This window comes from Ursus americanus, chromosome 21 (genome assembly GCF_024610735.1).
Source record: "Ursus americanus isolate L20-20 chromosome 21, mUrsAme1.1.p, whole genome shotgun sequence".
Lineage (NCBI taxonomy): Eukaryota > Metazoa > Chordata > Mammalia > Carnivora > Ursidae > Ursus > Ursus americanus.
Window position 1 is genome coordinate 862,135 of NC_142147.1, and position 12,560 is coordinate 874,694.

Below are 12,560 nucleotides of genomic sequence, written 5' to 3' on the forward strand. Positions count from 1 at the left end.
GTGAGGGGACAGGTAATGCACAAAATTAGTAAGTAAGCTACTTATCACATTAGAAAGTGACACCTGGTATTTGAGAAAAACCAAGCAGGGAGGGGGAGGGGTCGTGGGCTGGGAGGACAGGAGCCCTTCAACCAGCATGGTCGAGAAAGGGGGGGGAATAAGCTTTGGGTATATGGGGAGGGGCACTCCCGGTGGAGACGGCAGTCGTGCCAAGGCCCTGGGGCACCGAGCCTGGCCAGTGCATGGAACAGTGATGAGACCAGAGTGAGTAGGGGCAGTGTGGCAGCAGATGAGGTCTGAGACCCCTCCCCCAACCCCTTATTTTCCTGGTCCCGCTCCTCCCCCAGCACACACCTGTGTCTGGAGACCCCAGGGGATGGGATTTTGCTGAGGCACCTGCAGCCTGTGCCCCAGGATCCCCAGATTCCCTGCCATGGGTCCCAAGGCCCCTTCCCCAGGGTCCAGCACCCAAACTTCCTGGGGACTGGGTGAGCTTGGAGAAGCCAGATAGGGGCCTGGAGGGGGTCCCTAGACATGGCGGAGGAGTCAACTGGAAGGCCACTTGAGGTCAGAGCCAGCTTCCAGATGGCTGAATGACAATGGTCACATTCTGTGATAATGTGGGGAAAGGGAGCAAGCCAGCATTTTTACCCCCCCCTCCCCTCTCCCTCCTCCATGATCTTCATTTTCTCCTGGGAAGACCCTATGTCCCACCCCCACACAGACCACCCAGGTGTGCTCTGAGCTCAGCACCCACTGGGTTGGGGAGGGGCACCTCAGGGACCCCTGAGGATGGAAAGTTGGGGGGGGGTCCTGGGTACTCCAAGCTCCATCTGTAGCAGTGGGGCCCCCACCCCTGCAGGCATGACTGGAACAATGTCAGTGTCCTGGCTGCTGACCTCATAGGACCCCCTGCACAGGCCTAGGCCTCGTCTTGACCCTACAGGACAGGCCGCCTCCCGTTGTGGGGCCATCAGGGCATGACAAGGGCAGAAATGTTCAGCCGGCCTCAGCCGAACTGTTCCCAGAGTGGACAGGAAATGCGACAAAGTTGAGCCAAGGTTAGGCAGGCCTGGTGAAGTGCACAGAACCTCTGAGAAGTGGCCAGGACACAGAAGTAAACAGGTATGTGAATAGAAGCTTCTTACTGTGGCATGAGACCTGTCGGACGGGGCTGTCCTAGTGGCCGTGTCCAGGACATAATTCAAACTAGCTCAACCCAGGGAAGTTTGAGTGCCTGGATCACTGAGATGCAGGAAGGTTTCAGGCATGGCTGTATCCAGGGGCTCGGCAATGTCTCATCTGGCGCTCCAGCTTCTGCTCTCCTGGTCTCTGCCCTTCCAGGCACAACGGCCACTGCAGCTTCAAAGTCAGCCCATCACAACCCCACCTGGAGGAAAGCGAGCTCAGCCATGTCTGTGAATCTGTCCCACAGGCCGCCCCAGCTCATGGGCCTTCTTCTTTGATGGTGGCAGTGGGTAGCATGACTGCACCCCCCCCCCCGGGGGAGGAATTTCCCCAAAAGAATCAGAAGAAGTGGGTGGGAAGAGAGCAGGCCCCAGGTGTGTGATTCGGCAGGTCCCAAGGGGCTGAGAATTTCTGACACGTTAGCAAGGGATGCTGGCGCTGCAGACTAGAGACCGCACTGGGAGGGCCTGCACGCCACCCTGGCACTTCTGCTTTGCGCCCTGGGGTATCTAGGGTTTGGAGTGAACAATGCAGAGCAGGGGTTGGTGATCTGGGGCCATGGGAGCCGCAGGAGCAGAGGCACGGAGGTGAGCCAGGCCCGTGTACCTGAGGTGGGGTGGCCAGGAGCACAGGGAAGTCAGCACACCCACGCGGGGCTCGGCAGAGGGCTGACCGCGTCCTGTGCTCCAGGGAGTGGCTGCCTGCGGAAAGGCTGCTGTAGGAATTTGAATTTCAGCGAGAAAAGTTTGGGATTTAAGGCATCATGTAAATGACGGCAGAGGCTGAGGGACCTCTACTCTGGTCCCAGTGAACTAGAACCTCGAGGGCAGCACAGCCAGCCTCCAAACCACAGCCCGCGCAAGAGGAGCACGCGGCTGGGGCAGGCTCAGGCCTCGGCCACTGCAGCCGACACCCAGAGGGCACGAGGAGCGTCACCGGGACACGGAAATGCCGGATTGAGGACACGCTGCCGTCAGTGGGATGGCCGGGCCCCCTTCTGCTGTGAAGTTTTATTCCTTCAAACTAGAAGATCTGACGTCTAAACTGTTGCCCTCTCAGTGAGGGTGGGTGGGGTGCACCTGTGCGTTGGGGTCTCTAAACTTGTGTGTGTTTGAGAAGAAATGTTAACGTGAACTCAAATTTTCAAAAAGGAGAGAGAATGTAAAATATACAGACTCTTTCCTGGTGGACACAGACCAGTTTCTACCGCAATCCAAGAAAAGATCATTTCCATGTGACAGAGCCACAGAGATGTCCACACAGACGTGGCTGGGATCACGTGGCCTCTTCAAAACAACAAGCATCTGCAACATGGAGCTTTGGGGAAGGTTAGGCCTCGGTGCCTCTCGTCCTCAGGATTCCAGGCACCTGGAAGAGCCCCATTCCCTCCGGCCAGGCCTGGTGCGGACCTCCATGTCCCGCAGCGCCACAGCTGTCTGAAATAACCCCCTGGGGGTCCCCTGCGAAGCCTTACCCCAGCCTCGGGGGCTGTCCCTACGAGGGCAAGACGACTGTCCCTCAGCTCAGAGGGCCTGGCCCGCACACATCTCCATCCCACCTGACCCCGCCCATCACACACCACTTACCGGCTCATTTTCCTCATGTTGGTGCTCTTCTTTGGCTGGGTCTACGTAGTTCCCGGGCTCTGAACTGTATGGGTAGAATGTTCTGGAAGAGTCTAGAAGGTTGGTCGGTGCACCAGAGCCCATCTCCTCCCCTTTTAAGCTGTTGCCAACCCCAAGGCAGGATGGAGAGGAGAAAAAAAAGGGCAAACAGGAAAAACGGCATGCCTGCCCTGAAAAGGGGCTTTTCTCCTGGGACACATGGTGCCCGGGCCAGCAGAGCCTGGCCTCATGGCCTTGCAGGCTCAGGTAGAGCCAGTTGCTGAGGTGGGGGGGCCAGATGCAGGCTCCTCTGCAGGCAGGGCAGCTCAGCCCGGCGAGTAAGAGAGAAACCAGGACCCAGGACAGGGGCCCAGTGAGGTGACTCACCAGCCTCCACCTGGGGCTCCTCAAAGGGAAAGTGGCCTCGGAGAGGGGGTTTTCCCCGTCTGCAGCATGGCCGCTCAAGGGAGCAGGGTGGGCAGCACCCCAGGACCCAGAGGGTATACCAGTCTGCAGGCGGGCGGCAGCAGGCAGGAACCTGTCCCCTAGGAGTGCCAGGTCATGGAGGGGTGACTGTCCTCTGTCTGTAGCTGGCTTCCCCCCAAGCCTCTGTTTGCTCCTCTGTGGAATGGGCCGCCTTGCCTGGGCTTGATGCTCCTGGAGGGTCTGGGCACAGAGGGGCCCAGGCTGGGAGGAGGTAGGGGCCTCATCACAGCAGGACTGTCCACCTTGTGCTTCTGGCCACCCTTTGGGCCTCACCTGGATCCACCCTGGGTCCCAAACCCCAGCCCCCGCACCCCAGCTGGCAGCTTGACCTCTGTGAGGCTTGTGACTCCAGTCTCATCAGGCGCTGAGCTGACACGCGGTCAGCAGGGGGGCTGAGCTGTCATTCTGTCATGCTAGCATTACACCTTTCCTCAGACTCTGCCCTTCCTGCGGCTCAGCCCCAGAGCCCCCGTCTTGCTCATTGAGCCCACTTTACACAGCGAGCCTGCCCGGCTGGGTCTCCCTGCTCCACACCCACCTTCAGCCTCAGGCAGCCCGTGTCATCCGGACACAGGGCCCGAGCCATGCCTCCCCAGCGTCGGGGACACCCTATGCCGTGATCTGGGCTCCCGAGGCCTGCCCTGAGCAGCTGGGCCTGGAGTACCAGCCTTGGCACACCAGCCAGCCCGGGGGCCTGGGCCCCATGATCTGCTTCCCCTGCACCAGCCAGAGAGCTGGGGGTCAGGGGAGTTGAAGAGAGCTGGCCATTCCCGCTGTTCCCCTCTGAGCTGTGTGTGGAGCAGGGCCCAGGGCAGAGTCCTGAGGGCAGGAGAAGGTGGGATTAGAACCAGGGAAGTTACAGATCGGGGCAGGGGCAGGGCAGGCATTCGGACATTGGCTCGTGCACTCACCCACCCATTCATCAGGCTTGGCTGGAACCCGGGGCTGCGTGCCAGCGACACAGCCATCCCCACAAGGAGTGGGTCCCAGCCCGGGGCTGCTTTCCCGCTGGTGCAGGGAGACTGGCCCACAGCCAGCACGGCACGAGGCACTGTGCAGCAGCGGGGCAACCAGGGGCTGTGGGAGCACAGGAATGTGCAGCAGTGGGGCAACCAGGGGCTGTGGGAGCACAGGAATGTATAGGAGGTAAGGTGAGGCTAGGTTCTGTGGGTGGATCTGGGGAAAGCCTGGGGGTGAAAGGGGCACCGTGGGGAGAGAAGCAGCTCCAAACAGGAAAGGCTCCCATGGTGGGGAGAGGGACAGAGCAGGGGGGTCTCCTGGGTCACCTCTGGAGTCTAGCCAGATCTTGGGCCCAAGGGCAGCTGCTGCCGGTTTAGGAGGAGTGGGGGGACCCCAGTGTGGTTTGGGCAGATCTTTCTGCTGTGGTGTGGGAAGGCTGGGAGCCACGGGGCAGGGGGGAGGGGACAGGTGCTGTGGGCCACAGAGAAAATGCTTCTCTTCGCAAGGGCTGTCCAGGACGGGCTTTGACTCGCCACACAGAACCCCCAGCAGGATGGGCTGGGCTCGGTTTGGGAAGAGCTTCCTGGGGATAACACGCCCTGTCGGAGGGGGGCTTGAGGAGCTGGGACAGCAGTTCGTGACTTAGAATTCAGGGGCTCCATGAACTTGTCTGGGGTAAAAAAAAAAACCTGCATCTGGAGTCCACCAAAGTCTCCCCAGAACTTCTCATGCCCGTAGGCGTGGTGCATGCCCGGGCTTCAGCACCAGCAGGGCCCGGCGCACCTGCCGTGTTCCTAAGCCATGGTGGCCGAGAGCGGGGACTTCATGGGGTTCAGCCTGATGGGTCCCATCCCCTTTCAGAACGCAGTTAGCGCCATCACTATTTCAAACTCATGGCTGAAGGGAGAAGCACAGGGAGTAGAAATTTTTTGTAGCATTTCAGCAACTGTATTTGAATATAATGGGTTTCCTTTGTAATTTTATGAAAGCATCTGTGTTCTCAAAAACATTATTTTGAGAAAAGGGCCATTATTTTGGTTTCACACTGAAGGGGCTCGCGGCACCAGGAGGGCCGAGACTGGTGGTTTAGTGTCAGCCTACTCCTGGGCAGTTTCCAGGGCGGGCTCCAGCAGAGGCGCCCTCCCCGCCGCGAGGAGCTGCACCGTAAGCTGACCACAGCCAGGGACCCCTGGAGCCCTGCCCATAGGCACGGTTTCCACGTATCTACCCGGCCGAGCACATGGTACCTGCCCAGTGGCTCTGGGTTTACTCAGTGTCACCCTGAGCTGGGCAGTGGTGGGAGCAGCGTGTAGTCCTGGGGCAGCCTCGTCTGTTCTGCCCTGAATAAGCACATGGGGGCAGGATTTTCCCTGCCCCATCCCTGTTGTCTGTCACCATCTGGCCACACCTCACTCAGGACCTGAAAGCGGGGGTTGGCAGCTGTCTGGGCTCTGGGCTAGAGAGTCCTGGCCCAGCTTGGTTCACGTGGAGCTGATCACACCCCCGTCTGAACTATTCTGGGGCTTATATCCTCTTGTCACTTATATCTCTCTTTTGAGAGCTTTGTGACTGAGGACATCACCTTTGTGGGCCCAGTCCCTCCTCTGTAAAGCAGATTGGCGTGAGGTTTGCATAGAATCATTCCTTCCTTCCTTCCATCCACCCATCCATCCATCCATCCATCCATCCTTCCATCCATCCATCCATCCATCCACTCTTCCTTCCTTCCTTCCTTCCTTCCTTCCTTCCTTCCTTCCTTCCTTCCTTCCTTCCATCCACACATCCATCCATCCATCCACCCATCCACTCTTCCTTCCTTCCTTCCTTCCTTCCTTCCTTCCTTCCTTCCTTCCTTCCATCCATCCTTCCTTCCATCCATCCACGCATCCATCCATCCATCCATCCATCCATCCATCCTTCCTTCCATCCATCCATCCATCCACCCACCCATCTATCCATCATTCACCCAGCAGTCATGGTGGCTCCCACATGCTAGAAGAGCAGCAGAAATAAGACACTCAGCCTAACAGATTCCCTGCCCACCTCCATCCAATGTCATCTCCTTCACAGTCCCCCACTAGCCTCCCTCTAGCTCTCTGGCCATCCTACAGATTCCTGAAAACCTGGAGGTAAGACCGCCTCAGGGCCCCTCTACATGGAATGTTCTCCCCCAACATCCCCAGGGGCAGCTCCTAATGGATCCCTCAGACATAGGTTCCCAATCACCTCCCTTGACTGCTCCATGGGCCACATCTATTGAGGACTTATTGATTTTCTGTCTCCCATAGTTTCTCAGAAAACAGGGCACCTGTATAACCCCCACGTGGCCCCATAGGGATTTGTAAGGGAGGGAGGAAAAGAGGACAGGTCAGATGGCAGTGGTCTCTGGAGGGAGCAGCAGGGGACCAGCATGGGCAGGCCCGGCACCGCACCCCCTCCTGCACCCCCCTCCTGCTGCAGCCACTTCCTCCTTGGCTCCTTATCTCCCAGCTCTGAAAGCCACAGCCAACGTCTGCTTCCCCACAAGCACCAACTGCCTGGCCAGGGAGGGGCGGGCAGGGAGTGGGCAGGTGCCCCCAAGGTGGCCACCAAGGGCCAGGGCAGTCCCCACCCCCCACTCAGGGCGACTCTCTACTCCTTCCAGCCCATCCCCAAGAGCCCTGCCGACTAGAAAAGGAGGCCAGACAGGAGGCCTCTTCCCGAAAGTGGAAATGTCCCATCTGTAGGGGGTGCTCCCTGCAGGTGTGAGCCCTGAACATCTGCCTGACCTGGGGGTGGGGGCTGCCCCACCCGGGTGCCGACCTGCTGCCTCCAGTGGGGTCTCTGCCCCCAAGTCTTTCTCCCCACCAGCTTGGAGGGGCCTCGCCCTGTGCAGCCTAGAAAGCAGCAGAAATGACAAGGTACTGACGGGCGTGCTGACTGCAGGCAGGCCACCGCAGGGCCCTTCCCTGCAGCCAGGCTCGACCCTGGGGCCCTGCCATCACCACGTATGCCAAGGAGGAGACCAGCCAGGGCAGGACAGCCAGGTTGGCCCTTGGACCCTCAGTCCCACCCTGAGTCAGTGGGAAGTGAGGAGGGGCTGTGAGGACAAAGGTGAGGTGCAGGGACTGGCCCCTAGCTCACAGGACCCTCCTGTCTCCCTGAACCCCGGGGGTGGGGGGCAGCCCACCACGGGGGGAGGACACACATGGGGCAGCCGCTTCCAGGAACAAGCAGGGTCTCGTTCCTGCACCAACTTCAGACGGACCCCCACAGAAACCACTGTGACAACAGTGGGCCCTGGAGACTGCCGCCAGGAAACACTGTGGGGGAGGGGTCTCAGGGCTGCCCCCTCTTCTGCACGACTTGAAGGACTCACCACGTGCAGGCATTACCCACAGATTCAATCCGATTGAGTCAATGTAGCACAGATCCTGTGGCCAGCCCTGAGTCGGCCAACGTGAGGCCGCTGAGCCTGCAGCTGTGATTGGGTCCCAGGAGAGCCGCCCACTGGCCGGCCAGTGCAGGGGTGTGGGGCATGCTGTCTCCTTCACGAGGCCACTGGCTCTCCTGCTGCTGTCCCACAGCTGCCTTCAATGTGTGTCCTTGTTAGTGCCTGTAAGGGACCTGGCACCTTCTTTGCTGAGTGTCCAGTGGGGAGGGGGCTCCAGGACCAGAGGGTCTGCATGGTCACAGAGGACTCTGACACGGTTTCTGGGATCCCTCTCCAATTCCCTCAGCACATCCCAGTTTGGCCACTCTTCTCCTAAAGCACCCATCAGGAAGTGGGGAAGGGTCTCCAAGGAGCCCCCAGCCAGGAGGCCAAGCACAGAGAGGGGTGTCTTTGCTTGGCTTGCAATGGTCCTTCCTGGGTGGGTGGGGGCTAGGAGGCCCCCCTGGCAGCCAAGGTAGAGCCCAGGGGGCCAGGGGGGCAGCTGGTCAGGGCACACCACCAAGTCTGACTCGGGGGCAGGGCCAATGCTCAGGGAAGTGGCCCCAGAAAGGTGGGCTCTGAGGACAGGGGAGGGATGAGAGGCATAAACCATACCAGGCTGCAGGCAGGGCTGGGCGCAAGCTCGGGTGGGGGCGGGGACAGGTGAATGGGGCGTGTGGGGCTGGGGGCTCCGCCAGCATGGACATGGTCCCCCCAGCCCTGGTCGAGGAAACATGCCCAAGCTGCAGGCTGTCCGGGCTCCAGGTGGGTGGGGTGTCCCCAGGCTGGCGGCAGGAGGAAGTTGTTGGAAGTCAGAGCGGAATGGCCGTGAGGGAAGGCCGGGCAGGGCCGGGCCCAGATGGTTCCTGTTGAGGAAGCGGTGGGCACAGCTGCGCGCCGTTTCCCCAGCCCCCAGCCATCCTATCACCGTGACACAGCTGGCTGCCTCGCCTGCAGGCTGCGGGGAGACCTCCCCCACCGGCGCCTCCCCAGGCCCGCCCTGCATCACATGAGCCCCTGCAGCCTCCCGCCCCTTCCCCAGGCCCGCGGGCAGCGGCCGCTAGAAGGCCCAGAGCTGTCTGGGGGGCAGAGGACTCCAGCTGCGAGAAAGCCGGGCTGGCTGTGGCCCCTCGTCTTTGCCTCAAGGCCCCACGAGGCCAGGAAGGGCGTGCACCGCCGTCCTTGGCCCCCAAAGGCGGCCCGCCTCTCACCCAGCACCAGGATTGTCTCCCAGACCCACCTCCAGACCCATGTCCCAGGCATCCCCCTTGCTGGACAGCAGGCTCCCGGCGTCCACCAGCTGCTCAGTGCCCCGGGGTCCCAGGAAGAGCGGCCCAGGTAAGGGGATGGCAGGGGAGGGGGGAAGGGCAGTGGGAGCAGGTGGCCAGAGCGTGACATCTCCAAGCTGCCGCCTGCCCGGCTCTGTTGACAGCACGAGCCAGCCGTGTTGACTCACCTCAAACACCAACACAGCCTCCCCCTGGGCGCAGTCCCACACAGCTGGGACAGGTGGCCCCGGGAGGACCTGGCAGGTGCCAGGCCGGGTGTGGGTGCCCCACCCTGAGGCAGATGCTGGAGGTGGGCCTGTTCAGGCCCACCAAGGAGGGAGTGGGCTCCGTCTTCCAAAGCGGCAGGGTCCCAGGAGTTGGTGAGGAAGGTGGTGTGCAGACAGGTGGGAGGCACCCAGAGTCCTCCTCCTGGGAAGACACCAGGATTTAGGGGTGGGATGAGGACACTGAGGCCACAGGGAAGAGGGCCTGGCCCAGAGCCCCAGGATTTAGTGATGGTCCAGGGCTCAACCCCAGTACCACTGATAAGCAATCTCTGCCAAGACTCCTGCCCTTTGGAGTCAGTGCCAGAGGAAAGGGGGGGGACCCAGACCTTTCACCCTCCCCCTGGGCTGCTGGCTCTGGGAGGAGGCCTCTCTGACACCCCTTGACCGCCACTGCAAAGTCCCTGGGGGCCTCATAGGACCTCATCCCAAGACTCAGGGTGCCGGCACAGCTGAAAGCAGGTAGCCCCACTCCCCAGCCCATGCCATGTGACCACGGTCCAGGGAGCCTTTGGAACCTTCCAGAGCTCACAGCCCCAAGTTCCACTTCCACAGCCATGTCCAGAGTCCATGTGGGCCCCTGACACCCCCAACCCGGGGGTCCCCTGTCATCTCTGCAGAGACTGCTTTCCCCACTCCGCTGCTGTCCAGGGGCCAGCCCCTGACACGGAGTCCATCAGTCACCTGACATTTCCAGACTAGAACGCCAGGTGTGTGGAAGCCCACCTTGACGCACCATCACGAGTGTGCCATTGGCTTCTACCAAGTGTCGGTGCTTCAAAGATCCCCGCCGGGAGGTCCCCCCACCCCTCAGGCTGGCCTGGGGCTCTGGTCCCATCAAGCTCCTGGTGGGCACCACATGGCCTCCTCCCTTCTTGGGGCAGCACCCACCGTCCTAGAGCCAGCAGCCTGGTTCTTCCTCCTGCCCCGTGCCTTCAGACCAGCCCTTCCTCACCTGGGCCTCAGTTTCCTCGTGTGTCAAATCCTGTCCTGCCGCCCCCGTGGGAACAGCTCCCCAGAGGCTGACGAGGGACAGGGCAGAGGGGGTGTGCATGAGGGCTGCTGCTGCTGTTCTGTTTGGATGGGGTGGGGGGCTAACCCGTGGAAGGAATCTGAGGCCAGGAGGTGTCACGGAACATGGCCGTGCTCACGTCACCACGGTGCTGGTTGGGCTGCAGGCACCCAGAGCAGATCGTCTGGGGGGGCCTCTGATGCGGAATCCCAGCCGCCAATTTGTTGACCCTGTGGTCACTGCGCGTCCCGAGCTCACGGCTCACTTGGGGGGCTTCACAGAGCTGTGGGCACTTGGCTAGTGCGTCGGGCTGGCGGCTTCTGTGGGCACAGGAGTCCCAGCCTGGAGGTGTTCTGATGTGTAGGAGCTCACACCCTGTCATCCCATAATCACCTGGCCCCGCCGGACAGCCGCAGACATACTGGGGGACAGCCTGCCCCTAGGCCGCCCCGGACCCCCCAGGGGTCTGCAATGCTGGGCGGCAGCACCAGAGGAAGCAGCAGGTGGGGCCCGGTGGGGGGAGACTTCGGGGGCCTGGGGGCCTGGGGGTCCAGGACAGGCCTGTAGGCAGCACGGCGTGACCTTGCACTTTCTGGGGCCCACAGGCACCCCAAGAGTCCACGAAAACCTTTGAGACCCCAAAACACAAGAAATGTCTCTAAACTATGAACAGAACAGAAAGTAACATCTTCTGAAGGGGAAGCCGTTCTGACGGAGAGCAAACATCTCTGCACGCCTCTTGGCGGGAGGCGGGAGGCGGGAGGCGGGCGCCAGGGACTGGTCCTTGCTGGGGACCTGGGCCCTCACCAGCCCCGCTGCTGGCAGAGGCCCGGGAAAGGTCAGGACCCCACACGGTGGTGGACCCGCTCTGGGCACGGGGACCCGACTGCGTGGTGGGAAGGAATTGCCCCATTTAGAGGAGTGTTTACTTCGTATTTATTAGGCACCTACTGTATGTACCAGGAGCTGTGCAGACGCTTGTTCCAGCAGCGCACTTCGCAGGTCAGGCTGTGCTGCCCCCTTGCAGAATGGGCAGCAGGAGCAGGACACCTGGCGCAGGGGCTGGGCCGGAGGCACTGGAAGCCCTCCGATGTAGCCTGGAGCAGAGGAGGCTGGAGGGCAGCTTACCATGACCAGCCTGGGGAAGAACTGAGTCGGGCCTGTTTCGTGTTACTGGAGAGGGACGAGGTGGGGTCCAGGCGGCAGACTGCAGCTCAAGTGTGACCAGGGAGACAATGAGCATCCCATCCCTGGAAGAGTCCAAGCAAACACAGACTGGGGCATTCACAGATGTGGGCAAGATCCCATGGCAGGTGCCATCCTGAGCTGGAGCCGGGCCGAGCCCAGCCTTGGGCCACCTGGTTCCTGGTGCGAGGTGTGGGTTCAGAGGCCATGACAGTCACCAAGTGCACGGGCTCATCCTTCCCATCGCACCGGCCCATCCCCCATCCTCACCGTCTCCCATCCAGCTACCCCTGGACCACAGGCTCTTCTCCGGCACGTTCTCTGCCTGGCATGCCCTTCCACTCTGTCGGTTTCCTGAGACCACTCTAACAAATGACCCTAAACCAGGTGGCTTAGCCCTGCAGGCCAGAAGTCCAAAATCAAGGTGTGGGCAAGGCCGAGCACCCTGCAGATGCTCTGGCGCTCTCGCTGTGGCCGCGTGCCTCCAGCGTCTGCCGCTGTCCTCCCACGGCATCTCTTGTCCCTATGTCCTCTCCTCTTCTTAGAAGGACACTTGTCGTTGGATTTGGGGCCCCCAAGTCCAGGTGACCAGATCTCCACCTGTCCCATCTGCACACAGGCCGCAGACTTGGGGAAAGGTGCCCAGAGCCCATATAGTCCACCTCTGTCATAGCCCGTGGTCAGGGGTCCAGCCACAAGGGAGGCCCAGGGTCTCCAGGGGAGCAGGGCTATCCGTGGCCCAACCCCCAGGATCCCCCCTTCTCCCCACCTCTCACTCAGCCACGGTCTCTGGCCACGCTTGCGGGGACAGTCAGGACGCCAGTGGATCCACCCAGGGAGGGCCTGGGGCGTGTGGGGCAGGAGCGTGCATGAGGCCGTCTCTGCAGTGAGGGCCACGGGTTGAGCCCCTCAGGGGCCACCTGACCCATGACACAGTTGTGACCGTCCATCCACCTGCGTCTGTGTATAAAGTACCGTTAGCAACTGTGTTGTTTGATATTGTCTGTACTGTTGCCGTGGGGAGGATGGCCCCCTGTCCCTGCTCTGCTTGCACCTGCAGGGCCTTTCCCTTCACCAGCAGCCCCCCAGAGCCGAGGTGACAGACCTCGTCCCCCACCTCCTACTCCCCCCAAACGCAGCACTGGGGGCTGTCAGGATTGT

At 61.3% G+C, this 12,560-nt stretch overlaps 1 protein-coding gene across 4 annotated transcripts in view; it reads left to right on the forward strand.

The window, feature by feature from the left end:
• Positions 1–8,647: 8,647 nt before the first annotated feature.
• Positions 8,648–12,560, forward strand: part of CBFA2T3 (CBFA2/RUNX1 partner transcriptional co-repressor 3) — an 84,984-nt gene continuing 81,071 nt past the window's right edge. For 2 of the 4 annotated variants that reach the window (XM_087870370.1, XM_045772740.2), the window contains exon 1: positions 8,648–8,988. In XM_087870370.1, the coding sequence (XP_087726496.1) occupies positions 8,901–8,988 (88 nt within the window). In that variant the 5' untranslated portion in view covers positions 8,648–8,900. The remainder of the gene's footprint in view (positions 8,989–12,560) is intronic. The other 2 variants (XM_045772739.2, XM_045772741.2) reach the window with 1 other exon arrangement.